The sequence below is a fragment of the Oncorhynchus tshawytscha genome, linkage group LG02 (assembly GCF_018296145.1).
Source record: "Oncorhynchus tshawytscha isolate Ot180627B linkage group LG02, Otsh_v2.0, whole genome shotgun sequence".
Lineage (NCBI taxonomy): Eukaryota > Metazoa > Chordata > Actinopteri > Salmoniformes > Salmonidae > Oncorhynchus > Oncorhynchus tshawytscha.
In genome coordinates, this window is record NC_056430.1 from 31,197,779 (window position 1) to 31,218,191 (window position 20,413).

Genomic DNA, 20,413 nt, shown 5'->3' on the forward strand with positions numbered 1-20,413 from the left:
CATAAATGGGTTTCCATGGCTGAGCAGCTGCACACAAGTATAAGATCACCATGTGCAATGCCAAAAGTCGGCCGGAGTGGCGTAAAGCTCGCCTCCATTGGACTTTGGAGCAGTGGAAACGTGTTCTCTGGAGTGATGAATCACACTTCACCATCTGGCAGTCCAACGGACAAATCTGAGTTTGGGGGATGCCAGGAGAACGCTACCTGCCCCAATGCATAGTGCCAACTGTAAAGTTTGGCAGAGGTGGAATAATGCTTCATGGTTCGGGCTAGGCCCTTTAGTTCCAGTGAAGGGAAATCTTAATGCTACAGCTTACAATAACATTCTAGACGATTCTGTGCTTCCAACTTTGTGGCAACAGACTGGGGAAGGCCCTTTCCTGTTTCAGCATGACAATTCCCCCGTGCACGAAGTGAGGCCCATACAGAAATGGTTTGTCGAGATCAGTGTGGAAGAACTTGAGGCCTGCACAGAGCCTTGACCTCAACCCCATCGAACACCTTTCGGATAAATTGGAATGCCGACTGCGAGCCAAGCCTAATCGCCCAACATCAGTGCCCGACCTCACTAATGTTCTTGTGCCTGAATGGAAGCCTTCCCATAAGAGTGGAGGCTGTTATAGCAGAAAAGGGGGCACCAACTCCATATTAATACCCATGATTTTGGAATGAAATGTTCGACGAGCAGGTGTCCACACACATTTGGTCATGTAACGTATGTTAATTTAAAATGTATTGTTTATTATTATTTAATCTTTATTTAACTAGGCAAGTTAAATGAGTGAGAACAACAATACCATGCACCCACTAGTTTTCAAAAGGCTTTTGGTGATCCAAAAATTAGGTATGGTACTTTATTCTCAATTGCAGTAAATTACTGGCAGCAATTAGCCAATAAGTTAGTGTAGAATTTCAGGACAAGGTTTATAGATTTCCTAAAATACAGTATATTATTGTATTCTGTGGGCGTGCAGCATTCTCACTCACGGGTGCAACAAATATAGCCTCTTACAAGACAAGACACACCTTAATAAAATATGTTAATGAGCGAGAGGCTCTTTCCCTGTCCATAACATTTTCTCTCAATGCACCATAATTAATACTGTAGAACACATTTAAGGTATTTTTAAATTAAATCAAACTTTATTTGTCACATGCGCCGAATACAACAAGTGTAAACCTTGCCGTGAAATGCTTACTTGCAAGTCCTTCACCAACAGTGCAGTTCAAGAACAGTTAAGACAATTTTTACCAAATAGACTAAAGTAAAAAATAATAATAATAAGTAACACAATAAGAATAACAATAACGAGGCTATATACAGGTAGTACCGGTACCGAGTCAGTGTGCGGGGGTACAAGTTAGTTGAGGTCATTTGTACATGTAGGTAGGGGTGAAGTGACTATGCATAGATACTAAACAATGAGTAGCAGCAGAGTACAAAAGGGAGGGGGGAGGTTTTACTGCATGTTCTACAGTTTTTTTACTGTTAGAATTACAGAAAGGTCTTCAATTGTATTGTAAAACAAATGGTAATCTACTGTATTCAGTTTCAACAATATCATTCTGTTGATTAATACAGTAAGTTACTGATAAAATGACAAAAACAGCTATAACAGTGCACCAAATCTTTCTAACAAGCTAGCCACTTAATATAACGTATTTTCTCAAAATGTATGTTAGCTAGCTGGCCACTTAACATAACGTATTTTCTCAAAATGTATGTTAGCTAGCTGGCCACTTAATATAACTTATTTTTTGAAAATGTATGTTAGCTAGCTAAGTTACCAATGTTATAAATGCAACTCCCATTGGGCTGGCTACATCAGGATACAAATTGAAAGCACTAATTAGCTCCAAAGGTGGTTATAGCTGTGACTGCATGCTGACAGTGAATTCAGAGCCATTCAGTGGCTAGCCACACTACAAACAGAATTTTGCCAGGTTATGACAGTCCATCACAACATACCCAAGAGTTTCCTGATTAGCAAGGAGTAGTCTGTGTTTAATTTAATTGTGTATTAGAAATACAGTTTGAGATTATTGTTGGGATTTCACCAGTGGTTGAATGGGTAATTCAACTTTCTGCGAACATGTTGTCCAAGGTTGCAACAGTAACCAAAGGGGGCGGGGCTTAGCAAAGGGTCAATTGTGACATCCATTTGTGACCTTGGATTGAGAGAGGGGCCCAATGCATCATCAGCGCAAGACGATGGGAAAGAGACCCCCTGAGGAAGAGAGGGAGAGAGAAGATGGAGGGAGGAAGAGGGGCATGAGGGGGGAGGGGAAGGTGGCAGTGCCATCTGTCTCAGTGACAGTGTTCTGACCCACTGCCCTCCTCAGCACCAGCAAGCCCAAATTAGGACCATCGCCACACAAACTAATTACAATACGAGAGATAGAGGGAGAGAGAGAAAGTAGAGATGGAGAAAGAGAGAGAGAGTAGAAAACGAGATACAGAGATACAGAGATAGGAGGGTGTAAACAGTCTAATTTTAATGTCTGGAACATCAGCTGTTGTGACAGTGAACCCTGGGGCAGACATAAATTCCTCTGGATAAGGAGGCTGGAACACAAACAATGCACACACACACACACACACACACACACACACACACACACACAAGAAAGAAAGAGGGAGGGTAAGGGAGAGGGACAGAGAGCGAGAGAGAGAGAACGAAACAAAATCTCAAAGCTGATTAAATTGCTATCTGACCCTATACAGAGAATATGAATTGGCTGATTATCTCTACTCTGTCAGAGATACGAAGCAGAGACAGATCCTTACCAAGTACAGGCTGAGTGACCACCGATTGGCAATAGAAACCGGCAGACATAAAAAGACACGGCTACCCAAAGAGGAGTGTGCATGTGGTCACTGCACAACAGGGGAGGTAGAGACAGAGATGCATTTTCCCCTTCACTGTGAGAAATATTCCACACAAAGAGATTCATTATTCACAGAAATTACTACATTTATTCCAAATGGTATCTTATTAAACCCAGAGGAAAAACAAAAAATACTAATGGGCGAAGGAGCAACGGCTCCTCTTGCAGCAAAATATATATTTTCCTGCCATAGCCTGAGGGACACTGAATAATAACATCTGCATAGTAAGCAGTAACGTACTTATTATTTGTATTATTATTATTAGTATTATTGTGATTATTATTCCAAATAGTAGTGGTACAGGTAGCATGGGTGATGGTAAGAGTAGTAGTTTAATGATGGTAGTGATAGTTGTGGTAGTAGTAGTAGTAGTAGTAATGATGGTTGTAGTATTGGGGTAGAGATATTAGAGGTAGACATTCTACTAGTGGTTGTGGTGGTAGCAGGGTTAGTTGTAGTATTAGTGTTAATAATAGTGGTGCTAGTAGGGTTCGTTGTAGTATTAGTGTTAATAATAGTGGTTGTGGTTGTAGTAGGGTTCGTTGTAGTATTAATGTTAATAATAGTGGTTGTGGTTGTAGTAGGGTTCGTTGTAGTATTAATGTTAATAATAGTGGTTGTGGTTGTAGTAGGGTTAGTTGTAGTATTAATGTTAATAATAGTGGTTGTGGTTGTAGTAGGGTTAGTTGTAGTATTAATGTTAATAATAGTGGTTGTGGTGGTAGTAGGGTTAGTTGTAGTATTAATGTTAATAATAGTGGTTGTGGTTGTAGTAGGGTTAGTTGTAGTATTAATGTTAATAATAGTGGTGGTAGCATTCATTTTAGTAGTAATAATAGTAGCATGTTCATTTTCCATGTTTAGCCTTTTCTTGTCCCTACTATTTATTCCATTATTCAATTTTTACTATTCAATGTTACCATTTTATTGTTGTTATTTCCATTATTTATTTATTTGTATTATTATTTACTACCATGTTATCTTATTATTCTTCATTATTGTTATTACATTGTATATTGTATAAATTGTTGCTTTGGTAATATGGCAATGTTTTTGATGCCAAAAAAGCGTCTTGAATTTGAAAGGGAGAGAGAGACGGAGAGAGACGGAGAGAGACGGAGGGAGAGAGACGGAGGGAGAGAGACAGAGGGAGATTTTATTTTATTTTTTTAGTCCCCATTTAGACTAATCTTCCAAGAGTCCTTAAACATTAAAATACAATTTATAATACAAACATACTTTCACATATAACACACTATTACAAACATACATAATATACTAGCATAATGACCCAATAAATACTCAATCTAAAGAATATTGATTCTTCATCTACTATAGTCCCACAACATTTCTATATACTATATTTAAATAGTTTTAACATAATGTTTAAATGTATATATTGAAAGGTTTCTAGTTTGCTCAGTTAATTTATTCCATTTCTTTATGGCTCTAAATCTAAATGTTCTTTTGCCTATTTCTCTTTTCTGTCTGGATAACACATAGATGGTGGACAATCTATTCCTAGTATTTACGGAATGTCTGTCTCTTACCAACTAAATACCGTTGTGAATAGAACTTGTCCGTTTTAAATGATGTATATTATAAAATAAAATAAGAATGTTTTTTTCAATTATCTTGTCAATTGATGACCAACCAAGAACACTGAGTATGACTGCAACAGAAGAACCATATCTCCACCTTAAAACAATCCTTGCTGCTTTATTCTGTGCATTCTGCAGCCTCCTAACTTCACTTGATTTCCCCAGACCACCGAACAGCAGTTCACCTGACTCTCAATTAATGCTTGTGTTATTTGCTGAAGAATTTGAAAGGGAGAGAGAGACAGAGAGAGAGAGAGAGAGAGAGAGAGAGACAGAGGGAGAGAGACAGAGAAACAGACAGACAGAGAGAGAGAGAGAGAGAGAGAGAGAGAGAGAGAGAGAGAGAGAGGAGAGAGACAGAGGGAGAGAGAGAGAGAGAGAGAGAGAGAGAGAGAGGGTACAATAATATTACACTGAATACTGGCACATCTACACATACTGAAACAGGAAATACACTGCCAGAGAGAGTGAGAAGCTAGCTGGCACGGAGTAAGATTTATAGCCCTCTCTGGGCCTGGCTAGGGCTAGATCTTGGGGACCCTGTAACTCAGCTGGTACAGGGCCCCTGGGATCCATCCGTTGGCACTGAGTATGGTGCCAGAGGCTGGCCTTGGCTGGAGGAGGTGGCTCGCCAACTATGGCAGAGGAATGTGGTACACCGGCCACAACTGTTGTTGGCTGCTGGCTGGCTGCTGCTGGGGTTGGTGACTCTCTCACCACTGCTGAAGGCGATGGCTACCATGGAGGAGCAAATTGAGACCCCTGGGCGAGGCTCATCAGGGATCTGGAGGCAGGGGCTGGCTGGGCCCCAGAGATGAGGTCAGGTGGTTCCCCAGGTGCAAGGGCAGGAGAGTCTTCCCGTGCAGGAGGGGAAACTGACTATTGACCTGATATGGAGAACAACTGAGAGCTAGAACAACTGTAGATCTCTAGGCCTACTGGAGGAATAGGGAACTCTGAGCCTAGTGGGGTAAGAGCCTGATGACTCACCTGGGCTCGGGACTGAGGGCTGACTAGGGCTGGGGACAGCAGACCTATTAGAATTGAGGACTGATGACCTAGTTATATAGACTGAGGGCCTAGTTATATAGACTGATAACCTAGTTATATAGACTAAGGGCCTAGTTATATAGACTGAGTGCCTAGCACAGGAAAAATGTGGCCTATCAAGACAGGAAGCTCTAAGCCTGAAAGGCTAGGGAGCTGCAGGCTAAGTAGGTCTGGAGACAGCAAGCCTAATGCAGCAAATGTTGGGCCAAGTAGGACAGGAGGCTCTAAACCTGGTGGGCTTGGCAACTGTCTACCAACTAAGGCAGGGGGCAGCGATCCGTACAGGGCCAGAGACTGCAGACCTGCAGACGGGGCAACTAACTTAGGTCTTAGCTCTATAGGGGGCTCTAAGCCTGGCAGGATAGGGAGGCACCTTACCCTAACTGGGTAAGGTGCCTAAAGGCCTGGCAGAGCAGCACACTTAGGGGGGAGGGGGGGTGTAGGGGTACGTCTGACCTACTGAAGGGCAGGATACTCAAAGCCTACCTGAGGGGCAGGGCACTGAAGGTCTAGCAGAGAGCCACAGAACTCTAAACCTGACCCTACCAGGAAGGACGGGAACACTAACCTTGCTGGGAAGGAAGGGAAATCTGACCTTGCCGGGAAGGAAGTGAACTCTGACCCTGCCGGGAAGGAAGGGCACTCCGACCTTACCGTGGTGGCGGGGAACTCTGACCCTACCGTGGTCGCGGGGTACCCTAACCCTACCGTGGTGGCGGGGAACTGGATGTCTAGGTCAGGGGGTACATTGGGGGTGACTACTGGTGGTTCACCCGGGGTGATTTTGGATGGGTCCACCATGGAGCGGACTGGAGGGTTCCCTGAGTTGAGGTCTGTAAGATCTGTAGGTATTGGGGTCCTCCAGCTTGGAAATAACAGGGTGCTAGCAGTTGGGGCCAGCAGGGACCCCAGGCCTGAGACCGGCAGGTCCCACCAGGCATAGGCAAACAGGGCTGGGCCAGCAGGAACGGTCTGAGTCCTTGTGGCCACAGGCTGAACTTCGAAGACAGGATGGGGCTTATCCCATCGGTCTGAGCTGTCAGCTGTGAATGTCCTCACCCACTAGTACTTAATTCTGATTGGTTTTGGTTCTGTGTGCTGTCCAGTTAGAACACGATTTGAGGCACACACACACACACACACACACATACACACACACACACACACACACACACCTCACTCCCCTGCTGAATTGCATGTATTATATTATACAGACCATACTGAGGTTTAGGCTCCCAGGGCTCGGAGGGTAAACTGGGTCAAGGTGACATCACCTGCTGTGATGCTCCGCTCCAGGTTGCTGTGACAACGGCCCCGGCCTCAGGCATCCTACCTCATCTATCACACCTGTCACAAAGGTGCGTGTGTCTCTGTCTGGTGTCACAGCCCAATTCAGTGTGAGCTGAGCTGTGCAACACAAAGCAGCGTGACACAGAGATACAAAACCTTCCCAAACAAACTCACCTACGCCTCCACATTTCTCCGGGTCACCTTGGAGCCTGCATTAACATGAGCCCGGGGGATAGCTGGCTGTCTGGGCTGGGATGTGTCTCCATGCTGGATGGATGGCTGTCTGGGCTGGGATGTGTCTCCATGCTGGATGGATGGCTGAGGCTGGGATGTGTCTCCATGCTGGATAGATGGCTGAGGCTGGGGTTGGAATGGAGAAGTATGAGTTGTAAATGGGAGTGTGTGCTGATCGACTTTATTGATCACCCAGTGAGAAACGTCAACAGTGGGAAGGTGATTAGTTAGCCCATTAAAGTCTGACCCAGCAGCCACACACGTGTGTGCACAGCAAGGTTATTATAGTAAACTCAACTAAGTAAGGCTAAAACTAGTTATGTTAACTGAAATAAAATAATTAAACCATTTGAAAAATGAAAACTAAACTAAAGCTATACTGAAAAGATTATATTTGACTCTAAAACAAACTAAAATCATTTTTCCAAATTGTATATACTAACAAGAGACTGGACTCATGGGAATACTTTTCCACAAATGTGGAAGGCAGGCAAGTGCAGGCGATAACATTCTAGCCAATGAGAGGGCAGATTCACATGTGAACAACAGGCACAACTCCGATATAACATTGTTTTTCTCAAAGTTGCCGGGATGCCACATGCGTCGACTTATACATTTGTAACAACCTGAACATTACAAAACTTCTATTCAATCAAATAAGCCTCACATAGCAAATCAGAAATTCTATTTCATGTTCACTAAATTTGACACTCTCCCATTGATCTCCATACAAAACATCCCCTCTTCCACTGGTTAACGTTGTATTTTCGCTACGTATCTAGCGTAGCCAAAGGGCAATTTCAGAGTGTGAGAAATAGCAATACAAACATTAAACTGTAAACTTCCAGTGGTCGGTCGAAAACAGCAAAACCCCTTATGGGATTACTTTGAGTACTTTCTGTCAGATAGAGGTAACAGTACTAGACCCTTCTTACATGTAGTACTAAAGTTAAAAAGCATTGGATTGGTGGTAGCATGGACAAGAGAGAGTACCTAACCTAACCTATGACCTAACCCATCAACTTGCGTATTATTATTGTCATGCCATCCAACAAATGTAAACACCTGAAGTTTGCTAAACAGCATTGCCACTTGGATTGGAACCGGTTCTATGGTCAGATGACATGAAAATAGATCTCTTTGGCCACGCAGACCAGTGGTGGGTTTGAGGTCTAAATAAGGATGCATAAGCTGAAAAGAACCCCACACCTACTGTCAAACATGGTGGTGGATCTTAGATGTTATGGCTCTTTTTTTCTTTATGGGACTATTTGTATTATTTCTTTTATACAGTCTTTTTTCCTTATCTTTATCAAGGTTTCCAATCGTTTTGGACCTGACTGTACTTTCTGTCCCTAACACTGATAATAAAACTGAAAATAAACTAAATAAAACTTGCAAATCAGGTCAGAAAAAGAACTGAAACTAAACAGATTTCCGAATAAAAATTGAAAAACGAATAAGAATAAAACACAACTATAATAACCTTGGCGCACAGACACACTCACTGTTACCAATGTGTAATATTCTTCAGCTCAGGAATGGGAACGATAGCTACCTGTGGGAGACACAAAGCCATGTAATGGTGTCTCCAAATGCACAAATACGTATCACAGATGTCTTTGCAGCTGTACATGCACTCTGTTCATTATAGTGTGTGTGACTGTGAGTACTACACACATTTCATATATATTTATCCTCACAGATGTTCTTTCTGTTTTGCAGTGAATCTACTAGACACATCCTCAATATCAGGGGACTGGGGCTGGCTAACATACCCATCACATGGGGTAAGTATTTATCCTGTGTGTGTGCGTGTCCATTTCAGGACTGAAGCAGAGATACAGTGGAGTAGTAAAGTGTATTAACTAGAACTTGTTCTTGAAAGTGCCAGTAAAGTGTAATAATGACCCACTGGACACAGACGTCAATTCAACGCCTATTTGAAATGAAATGATGTGGAAACAACGATGATTCAACCAGTGTGTGCCCAGTGGTGAAATGCTGTCAATGCATGGAACTGGTACACTGATGTCCTCATTATTCTGCCATCAGCGTCCTTTCCGCCTATCTCGTCAGTCTGACACATTGTTTGATCTCACAATACAGCAAAGAGGAGCGGGAAGACAGAGGCAGAGAGAAGGAGGAGGGGAACAAGGGGAAGGAAGAGGAGACAAGTGTAAATCACTTTGAGACACAGTGACAAGTGGGAAGAAATGCGATCCATTTATATAGTTATTGTTAAGAGGCAGAGGGGGAAGATAAAAGACAGAGGAAGAACGACGATGGGGGGAGGGGGGTTGAGCAGGAAAGGATGAAAGGGGATGAATAAGATAAGTAGTAAATGTTGTAGAGGTAGCAGAAAGAAGAGACCAATATAACTGGTGGAGGGAGGAGAAGGAGAAGCTAAGGAGAAGAGGGAGGAGAAAGAGAAGTGAAAGAAAAAGGAGGAGAGGAGAGAGCTGTCCCCTGTTTCCTCCTCAGTAAATTAGCATATTGTAACAGTGGGGGATGATGCGTGGGGTATTGAATTAGCCACTCTCAGAGTGATCAGGGCAGTGAGTTGTCCCTGTCCTGCCACACACGCTCACACAAACATACACACACACACAAACACACACACGTGAATGTGCGTTAGAGCTGTCACTTTCCTCTCCATGCTCCTGTCAGAGATGTCACCATGGTGATTTACCCAGCATGCCTCAATCCCCACTGGGACACAATTACCCAATCAACCAATCAGCTCATTGTCTGATGATGTGATTGTTAAGAAACAGACTTGAGAAAATAGACTCCTCCGGCTGCAGAGTTGGGTCAGTGGTTCCCAAACCTTTATAGTCCCGTACTCCTTCAAACATTCAACCCCCAGGTACCCCTCTAGCACCAGGGTCAGCTCAATCTCAAATGTTGTTTTTTGCCATCATTGTAAGCCTGCCACACACACAAACTATTCGATGCATTTATTAAACTTAAGAATGAGTGTGAGTTTTTTGTCACAACCCGACTCGTGGGAAGTGACAAAGAGCTCTTATAGGACTAGGGCACAAATAATAATACAATAATAATCAATCATTTTGTTCTTTATTTAGCCATCTTACACATGTTCATCCGAAATTGTGAATAACTCACCACAGGTTAATGAGAAGGGTGTGCTTGAAAGGATGCACATAACTCTGCAATGTTGGGTTGTATTGGAGAGAGTCTGTCTTAAATCATTTTCCACACATAGTCTGTGCCTGTATGTAGTTGTTATGCTAGTGAGGGCCGAGAATCCACTCTCACATAGGTATGTGGTTGCAAAGGGCATCAGTGTCTTAATCGCGCAATTTGCCAAGACAGGATACTCTGAGCGCAGCCCTATCTAGAAATCTGGCAGTGGCTTCTGATTAAATTCAATTTTCGCAGAACTGCTTGTTGCAATTTCGATGAGGCTCTCTTGTTCAGATATTGGTAACAGGACTGGAGGCAGGGCATGAAAGGGTTAACGAATCCAGTTGCTTGTGTCGTCCATTTCGGGAAAGTACCTGCATAACTGCGCACCCAGATCACTCAGGTGCTTCAATATATCACATTTGACATTGTCCGTAAGCTTGAGTTCCTTTGCACACAAAAATCATACAATGATGGAAAGACCTGTGTGTTGTCCTTGTCAGAGAGAGAAGAGCTCCAACTTCTTAATTATAGCCTCAATGTTGTTCTGCGCAGTCTGTAATCCTAGATACAGAAGAGCTCCAACACCTAGATACAGATCACGCAGTCTGTAATCCCAGATACAGATCATTCAGGCCAGAAAAAACATCACCCAGATAGACCAGTCATTTGAGAAACTCATCATCGTGCAAGTGGTCAGACAAGTGAAAATGATGGTCAGTAAAGAAAACTTTAAGCTCGTCTCTCAATTCAAAAAAACGTGTCAATACTTTGCCCCTTGATAACCAGTGCACTTCTGTATGTTGTAAAAGCGTTACATGGTTGCTGCCCATATCATTGCATAATGCAGAAAATACACAAGAGTTCAGGGGCCTTGCTTTAACAAAGTTAATCAATTTCACTGTAGTGTCCAAAACGTATTTCAAGCGGTTAGGCATTCCCTTGGCAGCAAGAGCCTCTTGGTGGATGCTGCAGTGTACCCAAGTGGAGTCGGGAGCAACTGCTTGCACGCTCGCTACCACTCCACTATGTCTCCATGTCATGACTTTTGTGCCATCAGTACAGATACCAACACATCTTGACCACTAAAGTCCATTTGATGTCACAAAGCTGTCCAGTACCTTGGTTTCCAGTGGTTTGCAAAGAGGATGTCTTCCTTAATTGGCCCCCTATAAACATAACAGACATATACCAGGAGCTGTGCCAGGCCCGCCACATCTGTTGACTCCATTAAGCTGTAATGCAAAGAATTCACTGGCTTGTATGCGAAGCAGTAATTGTTTCAAAACATCTCCTGCCATGTCACTGATGCGGCGTGAAACAGTGTTGTTTGATGAAGGAATTGTCTGTTAGTCTAATAGTTTTTTGGGCCTTTTCCCCCAGCATTGTCCCAGCCATATCCACGGCAGCATGAATAATTAAGTCCTCTACAATAGTTTGGGGCTTGCCTGTCCTAGCCACTCGGTAGCCCCTTCATATTAATGGTATCTGTTGCTTTTCCACATGTCTTACTACTCGAAAGTCGTCTTTATTCTTGCTCAAAAAACTCCTGTGACTTATTTTTCAAATTGGCATGTTTCGTTTCTAAATGTCTACGCAAGAGTGAAGGTTACACCCACAAGAGAGTAACGGTTAATGTGATTGTATGTTAATTATTTGACTAGGCTACCTGTATTTGACATTGTGTTGCTATTTCGCTGAACACTAGATGGTTTAATTTCGATTTTTGGGAGTGAAACGAGGCTACTCAGGTGAGAAAGAAAATTCACCCAAATGTATAGCCCCGTTTGAAAATATAAATGTACTGTTTGAATTTTTTTATTTTCTATGTGAATCACATTTTTATTTGGCGTACCCCCGATGGAATACCTGAGTTGGGCAAACTCTGTGAGATGTCAGTTTGAAGTTGGCATAAACGTTCCAAGACAACTATCAAAAGCGATGAAATCGAATAAAATGTTATTGGTCCCATACACATATTTAGCAGATGTTATTGCAGGTGTCATGAAATGCTTGTTATTCTAGCTCCAACAGTGCAGCAATATCTAACAATTCACAACAATACACACAAATCTAAAAGTAAAATAATGGAATTTAGAAATATATAAATATTAGGACGAGCAATGTCCGAGTGGCATTGACTAAAATGCAGTAGAATAGCATACAGTATATAGATATGAGTAAATCAGTATGTAAACATTATTAAAGTGACTAGTGTTCCATTATTAAAGTGACCAGTGATTCCATGTCTATGTACAGTATACATGGTAGCAGCCTCTAAAGTGCAAGGATGAGTAACCGGGTGGTACCCGGCTAGTGATGGCTATTTAACAGTCACATGGCCTTGAGATAGAAGCTGTTTTTCAGATAGGGAGTTCTACTCCGCATCACATATGTTATGTAAGTCTAATCCATTCTCAGTGGTGAAAATACCCTTAAAAGCTCAGTTTAAGAAGGCTCTTAGAAAGCTCTTAGTCAGAACCATAGCAGTGCTTAGCAAAGACCTCTCTACCACACATAACTGCACTCAAGACTTGGGTAAGCCTGGGTAATTAAAAACATTTGAGATACCTGTATAATCAAAATGTACTGGATAATTTGATTTGATTTGACAGATGTGAGGATTTATCTTGATATTCATCACTTGGTATTCCTTGAATTCCTGTGTATGTGTTCACATCCCTGCAGTGGCATGTTTATTGTGATGCCTCTCGCACACATGTGTGAGGAATAAATAAACTGGAGGAATAGAGGGACAGAAAGAGATGACTGGCAGAAAATGTAACTTTGTGATAGTATGGGAATGCATATATATGTGGACATTTCTGTGTTTTAGTGTGTGTGTGTGTGTGTGTGTGTGTGTGTGTGTACGTGGTGTATGTTGGCAGTAGTGGTGAATCGCTTAGCTGTGGCAGCAATGCCCTTGTGGAGGGAAGGCTCACCCCATGGGATCTGTGATAAACGGAGTCATGACAGCTTCTGTAACGAAGCAGACTGATAGGCCACTACACACACACACACACACACACACACACACACACACACACACACACACACACACACACACACACACACACACACACAAACAAAACTCTGGTAATTTCTTAAGATTGAGAGAGAGAGAGAGATTGAGAGAGAGAGAGAGAGATTGAGAGAGAAAGAGACTATGGACAGAGAGTGAGGTGTGCAGAGATAGAGAGGTAGCCCACTGCCTATAGGAAAATGAATAACAGCAGCAATGGCTGGGCTCCTGGTAGATTAGTCTGTGTGTGAGTGGATGTGCGTGTGTCTGTGTCTGCGCACATGCTTGTGTGTGTGCACGTGTGTGTGTGTGGTTTGTGTGTGTTTGTGTTACTGCGTTTGTGGTATGGATTAAAATTGTCTCCCTGCTGCTCATCGATTGTGAAATCCTGGACAGGCCTGGAAAGAGTCAGAGAGAAAGAGAGGGGAGGGGAGAGAGAGCATACCGATGTATGTGTGAGCGCCAGTCAGATATGAAGGGAAGGAGAGAGGGAGCGATGGAGAGGTAAGCACTGGAGAGATAGAGGAAGAGGGGAACATTCCAAAGCTTGTGGCTGACTGTGTGTCCAGGAAACATGAAGCGTAGAATGCGTGTAGAACAGCCAAAGTGTGAACGCTATCTTACACTTCTGCAGAGAGGGGAAGGAAATGGTTGATGTTCAGTATGGTAGGCTACATACCCGTAGAAAGAGGACAGAAATAGATAAACTCAGAATGGAGATATTAGGTACATGGAAAAGACTGGGTCTAATATCTAGATTGACAGGAGAAAGGTCTTAAAATAGATTTTATCAGGACTGACCGATGGGATGTATGACACACTGTAATAGACTGCTGATTAGCCCTGTGTGTGTGTGTGAGTGTGCGTGACAGATTGAGAGGTCTTTATTAGCGCCCCTAGCTCTCCCCCCTGTCTGCGGCTCATTTATATGACATCATGAGGCATCACGCCTCCCCGTCAGGGGGCCTCCTACTATCCAATTTAGTCAGGCTGCACTGAGGACGCCCGTGGGCAGCCCCAGGAGCCGCAGAGAGCTGCAAAACTCTCTCTCACACACACACACACCACACACACACATACACACAGAGATGTCAGGAGCCATCAGGCAGAGCAGGAAGACTTTATTATCTTGCTGTCCACTCCTTATCGGCCATGACAGGTTCATCCACCGGCCGCCCCATGATGCGATCGATACCACTGACAGGACTGGGTGTGTGTGTGTGGGGGGGGTGATTGTGAAGAGCGGAGGTGATGAACTCGCAAAGCACAAACGATGATTTGCCCAAGTGTCAAAAACCCACGAACCCCCCACAGTCATTATCATCACACATGCTATTTGTATCTTTCTCATACATCTTTCTTTCTCTTTTCTAAAAAAAAACTGTGCACACACACACACACAGAGAGAGAGAGAGAGAGAACCCCCCCCCCATCGGTCTGAAGCAGGTGCAGTTGTTACCTGAAACAGTGTGTGATTGATGGGACAGTAGAGATGAATCCTGCCAAAACACAGGTCTAACACACACGTGCACACACACACACACACACACACACACACACACACACACACAGACTAGCAGAGAGAGAGAGAGAGAGAACGAAGGGGATAGAGACCTGAGAGAGAGGGAACATGGCGTGACCTTCCATTGTTGATAACGTATAGCTTCCTGAATATTGTCAATACCAGTGTACAGTACAAACAGTGTTTTCAATCAATCATCAGGCCTGTTATATAGACCGTATAGAGCATGAAAGTTTCTCTGAAATGGGCTTGGATGGTGAGAGCTTTAAGGCTGAGATTAGTTTATCTATATCTAAAGAATACACACACACACACACATAGAAACTGGATATCAGAGTCACACCATTACACGTTCTACCACATTGATATTAGACCTGTGCAATTAATGTTATCGCTGTCACCATGCCCACACAGAGATTAGTTTATCCATATCTATAGAATAGAGAATGCCAAGAGTGTGCAAAGCTGTCATCAAGGCAAAGGGTGGCCATTTGAAGAATCTCAAATCTCAAATATATTTTAATTTGTTCAACACTTTTTTGGTTACTACATGATTCCGTACATGTTATTTCATAGTTTTATTTATTCACTATTATTCTACAATGTAGAAAATAGTCAAATTAAGAAAAACCCTTGAACGAGTACTGTAGGTGCGTCCAATGTTTTGGACTGGTACTGTATGCCTCATCACAATTCTGTCTCGGAAATCTACGGACAGTTCCTTGGACTTCATGTTATAGTTTCTGATCTGACATGCACTGTCAACTGTGGGACTGATATAGACAGGTATGTTTCTTCCTAAATCAGTTCGAGCAATTGAATTGGTCACAGGTGGACTCCAATGAAGTTGTAGTGACATCTCAAGGATGATCAAAGGAAAGTGGATCCACCTGAACTCAGTTTGAAGTGTCGTAGCAAAGGGGGTGTGAATACTTATGTAAATTGGATATTTAATTTTCAATACATTTCACTTAGTCATTATGGGGTATTGTGTTTAGATGGGTGAAAAAACCCCGATTGAATCCATTTTGAATTCAGGATGTAACAAAAACTTGTGGAATAAGTCAAGGAATACTTTCTGAAAGAATACTTTCCTTCTCTCTCTTTCATCATCTCTCTATCTTTCTCTCCCTTTCTCACTTTCTCTCCCCCTCCCTCCCTCATTTTCCTGTTCTCTCTCTCCCTCTCCCGCTCATTCTCTTTCATTCTTTCCCTCACCATTTCTCTCGCTGTCAGTCTGTCTCTCTGTGTCTTTCTATCCCTCTCTCTTTAACTGGCTTAAAGGGTTATTCCATGCTACACACTAATCTGAAATGAAATCTCTCTAAGAGCAGAGAGTATTTTTCTCTGTGGTTTCTATCTTCTGTGATGGAGCCTATGTGTTTCTGCAGACTCAAATAAAATACCTTTTATTTGCCACATACTTCATAAACAACAGGTGCAGACGAACTGTGAAATGTTTACTTACAGGCCCTTCCCAACAATGCAGAGAGAAAGAACATGGAGAAATAATATAAAAGTAAAACACGTAATAATAAATACACAATGAGTAACGATAACTTGGCAACATACACGGGGTACCAGTACTGAGTGGATGTGCAGTGGTACGAGGTAATTGAAGTAGATATGTACAGTACATATAACTAGGAATAACAAATAGTAGCAGCAGCGTATGTGACGACTCAAAAAAGGCTGTGGAAGCTTTGATGACACTGAGCAGGATTCTGACTGTTAGGGCTGGTCTTTGGGTGACAAGTGTACTAAACGTGACTCTACTTCTGACTTATCCGCTACGATGGGATTGGGAATGGATGTTATATAGACATCCTGAAAGTGTGCCATATTCACTCTCTTTCTGACGGTGTGTGTACAGTCTTTAGGATGTACTCACACCCCTTGACTCTTTCCACATGTTGTTGTGTTACAGCCTGAATTTAAAATCAATTACATTTAGATGTGTTTGTCACTGGCCTACATACAATAACCCATAATGTCAAAGTGGAAATCTGTTGTTCAAATTTTTTACAAATTAATTTGAAATGAAAAGCTGAAATGTCTGGAGTCAATAAGTATTCAACCCCTTTGTTATGGCATGCCTAAATAAGTTCAGGAGTAAAACAATTGTTAACAAGTCACATAAGTATAAGTTGTATGGAGTCTCTGTGTGCAATGATAGTGTTTAACGTGATTTTGAATGACCTTTATTAAGCATGGTGAAGTTATTAATTACACTTTGGATGGTGTATCAATACACCCAGAAACTACAAATATACTGGCGTCCTTCATAACTCAGTTGCCAGAGAGGATGGAAACCACTCAGGGATTTCACCATGAGGCCAATAGTGACTTTAAAACACTTACAGAGTTTAAGGTCTGTGATAGGAGAAAACTGAGGAAGGATCAACATCACTGTCATTACTCCACAATACTAACTTAATGAACAGAGTGAAAAGAAGGAAGCCTGTAGAGAATACAAGTATTCCAAAACATGCATCCTTGCAACAAACAACTAAAGTAATGCTTTTTGTCCTGAATACAAAGTGTTATGTTTGGAGCAAATCCAATACAACACATCACTGAGTATCATTCTCTAAGCACAGGCAAAATCCCAGAGGAAGACCTGGTTCATTCTGCTTTCCACCAAACATTGGGAGATCAATTCACCTTTCAGCAGGACAATAACCTAAAACACAAGGCCAAATGTACACTGGAGTTGCTTACCAAGAAGACAGTGAATGTTCCTGAGTGGCCGAGTTACAGTTTTGACTTAAATCTACTTGAAAATCTATGGCAAGACCTGAAAATGGTTGTCTAGCAATAATCAATAACCAATTTGACAGAGCTTTTTTTAATATAATGGGCAAATGTTGCACAATTCAGGAGTGGGTGTGAATACTTACATAAATTAGATATTTCTGTATTTCTATTTCAATAAATTAGCAAACATTTCTAAAAACATGTTTTGAGGCTGTAGGTCAAGAGGTATGAATCCTTTCTGAAGGCACTGGTAGGTGCTCATTGTCCTTCTGACAATCTGTAGTTATTCACTCTCACACTATTCACTTCCTGTAATCCTTTTCTCTCACTATGTGTAGGTACTCACTCACTCTCACTGTGTAGGTACTCACTCGCTCTCACTGTGTAGGTACTCACTCTCACTGTGTAGGTACTCACTCATTCTCACTGTGTAGGTACTCACTCATTCTCACTGTGTAGGTACTCACTCACACTGTGTAGGTACTCACTCACTGTGTAGGTACTCACTCTCACTGTGTAGGTACTCACTCACTGTGTAGGTACTCACTGTGTAGGTACTCACTCACTCTCACTGTGTAGGTACTCACTCGCTCTCACTGTGTAGGTACTCACTCACTCTCACTGTGTAGGTACTCACTCACTCTCACTGTGTAGGTACTCACTCGCTCTCACTGTGTAGGTACTCACTCGCTCTCACTGTGTAGGTACTCACTCACTCTCACTGTGTAGGTACTCACTCGCTCTCACTGTGTAGGTGATCAGTCTCTTTAGACTGGGTCCTCACTCTTTCTGACAATCTGTGTAGGTATTTTCTCTCTCTCTCTCTCTCTCTCTCTCACTCTCTCTCTCTCTCTCTCTCTCTTTCTCTTTCTTTCTCTCTCGCTCTCCTTGGTGCATACTGTACTTTGTATCTATACCAGTACTGCTGTTCTGCCAGGCAGATGGACAGATAGTGTTTCTCAGTATTAGATCTCATCACAGTGCCTTTGTGTTGCGTTTGTTACTGCTCATCTCCTCCTCTCAGTCACTTAGACAGCACAAGCCTAGCTCTTTGTGCTTAAAGGGATTATTTCGCTTAAATGGAAATGCTAAATGACTTGGAATAAAACAAAGGCATGAAAGAATACAATCCAAGGCAGAAAAAGAAGAAGGATGAATCAGAGATATTATGATTATAGATCAGAAGTGTAATAATTCCTTCAAAATATCGCCTGTGGTTCTATGTGGTTTTACATCTACTGTATGTCTGTGTCTCTGGTGCACCCGGCTTAATCTTTATTAAACACAAGCACATGTTGATGTTGTTGTGTAATATAGATACAATGTTAGTGTCAACAAAAGTAATTTAGTGAGCTGACAGTGTGTGTGTGTGTGTGTGTGTGTGTGTGTGTGTGTGTGTGTGTGTGTGTGTGTGTGTGTGTGTGTGTGTGTGTGTGTGTGTGTGTGTGTGTGTGTGTGTGTGAGAGAGAGAGAGAGAGAGAGGGAGAGAATGGGACATGTGTGTTGTCTGTGGCTGCCACAGCTGATGTATCCTGATGGGAAATTGTCTGGGTTGGCAGGCAGGAAATGTTCTCTCTCTCTCTCGCTCAAAACCCCAGCACCACTCGTCTCTGTGGCCGTTTATACATGTTTTGTCGTGGCGATAGTAATCTCATCTCCCTGTTACTAAGGCAAACAAACAGTCCATGGAAAACTCAGTAGAGCTGACAGCAGCCAGTCTCTTTAACCCTTTATCCTACTGTCACAACATATTGCCTTCTCATTTATCCCATACGGCTCATAATCTATTCACATCACTGGTTCTCAAAGTGCCACAAACGTGCCAAGGAACCACCCCAGGTGTGTCTGATTCATTATGTGAAAACACCCTTCTGCTCGAAGTTCTCTCCTGCAGAAATATACATTCCCCAAGTAAAGAAGAGTGTGAAAGAAGATGTTAATGGGAAGGAGGGATAATGAGAGAGATAGAGAGGTCCTAGATCGGCTAATTAGAGCAGGGCTTCATGAGTTCAAGGACGATTTTAATTTAGCAGATAAGATGGGGGGAGGAGGGGGTGAAAGGGGTGAGACGGGTGAGACTTCCAAGATCTTAATTACTGCATTGATTTCTCTGTGGTGCTGCCTAGGGGGAGGAGGGGTGAGGAGGGAGGTGGTGGATCTCTTTGGGAAGCCCAGTCTTCTTAGCTGGAGCCAAGTTCATTTGACTCCGGCCAAAAGCTCTGCCCAGGTCAACTCTTTCCCTTTCAATTACTCAGACACTCACATAATGCATTCAGCTCAGGAGGAACCCGCTAAGCCCCAGGGATGGACACACATGCATGCACACTTTCTCTCTTTCTCTCCCTCTCTCTCTCTTTTATTCTCTATACTCTCTAGATTCTCAAACTGTTACATGAAAATAATCATTTTTGCTAACCGTTGAAGAATTCTACCAAATAGGACAAAAACTACCTCCCAACCTCATTGTCAATTACTCTGTTTGACCTGGGTTCTACATCTACATCTCTTGAACGTTTTGAAGTAGGAACAGGCCTACATTTGAATGCGGACTTGGAATAGTATTTTGTCTGTAGCACTGTGTGTCCGTGGTTGTGTATGTGTTTAGTAGCAGCAGTGTGGGGCAGTCCCGGTCTTCATGTGCTGAAATAGCAGTGGGCTGGATTTGGACCAATGCTGCAGTGGTATATATGTTATCTGGAGGCAACCTTAAAGGCCCACTGCAGTCAAAAACATGATTTGCCTGTGTTTTATATATATTTCCACATTATGAGGTTAGAATAATGCTGTGAAATTGCAAAAATTATGATAATACCTTTTTAGTATAGGAACTGTGTGAAAAGACTGCCTGACATTTCAGCATGTTTTGGTGGGATGGAGTTTTGGCCTGCCTGGTGA

At 42.6% G+C, this 20,413-nt stretch overlaps 1 protein-coding gene across 1 annotated transcript in view; it reads left to right on the plus strand.

The window, feature by feature from the left end:
* The window catches only part of epha8 (eph receptor A8), a 94,503-nt gene that overhangs the window by 31,016 nt on the left and 43,074 nt on the right, over positions 1 to 20,413 (plus strand). The window contains exon 2 of the mRNA XM_024378740.2: positions 8,793 to 8,857. Within this exon, the coding sequence (XP_024234508.2) occupies positions 8,793 to 8,857 (65 nt within the window). The remainder of the gene's footprint in view (positions 1 to 8,792; positions 8,858 to 20,413) is intronic.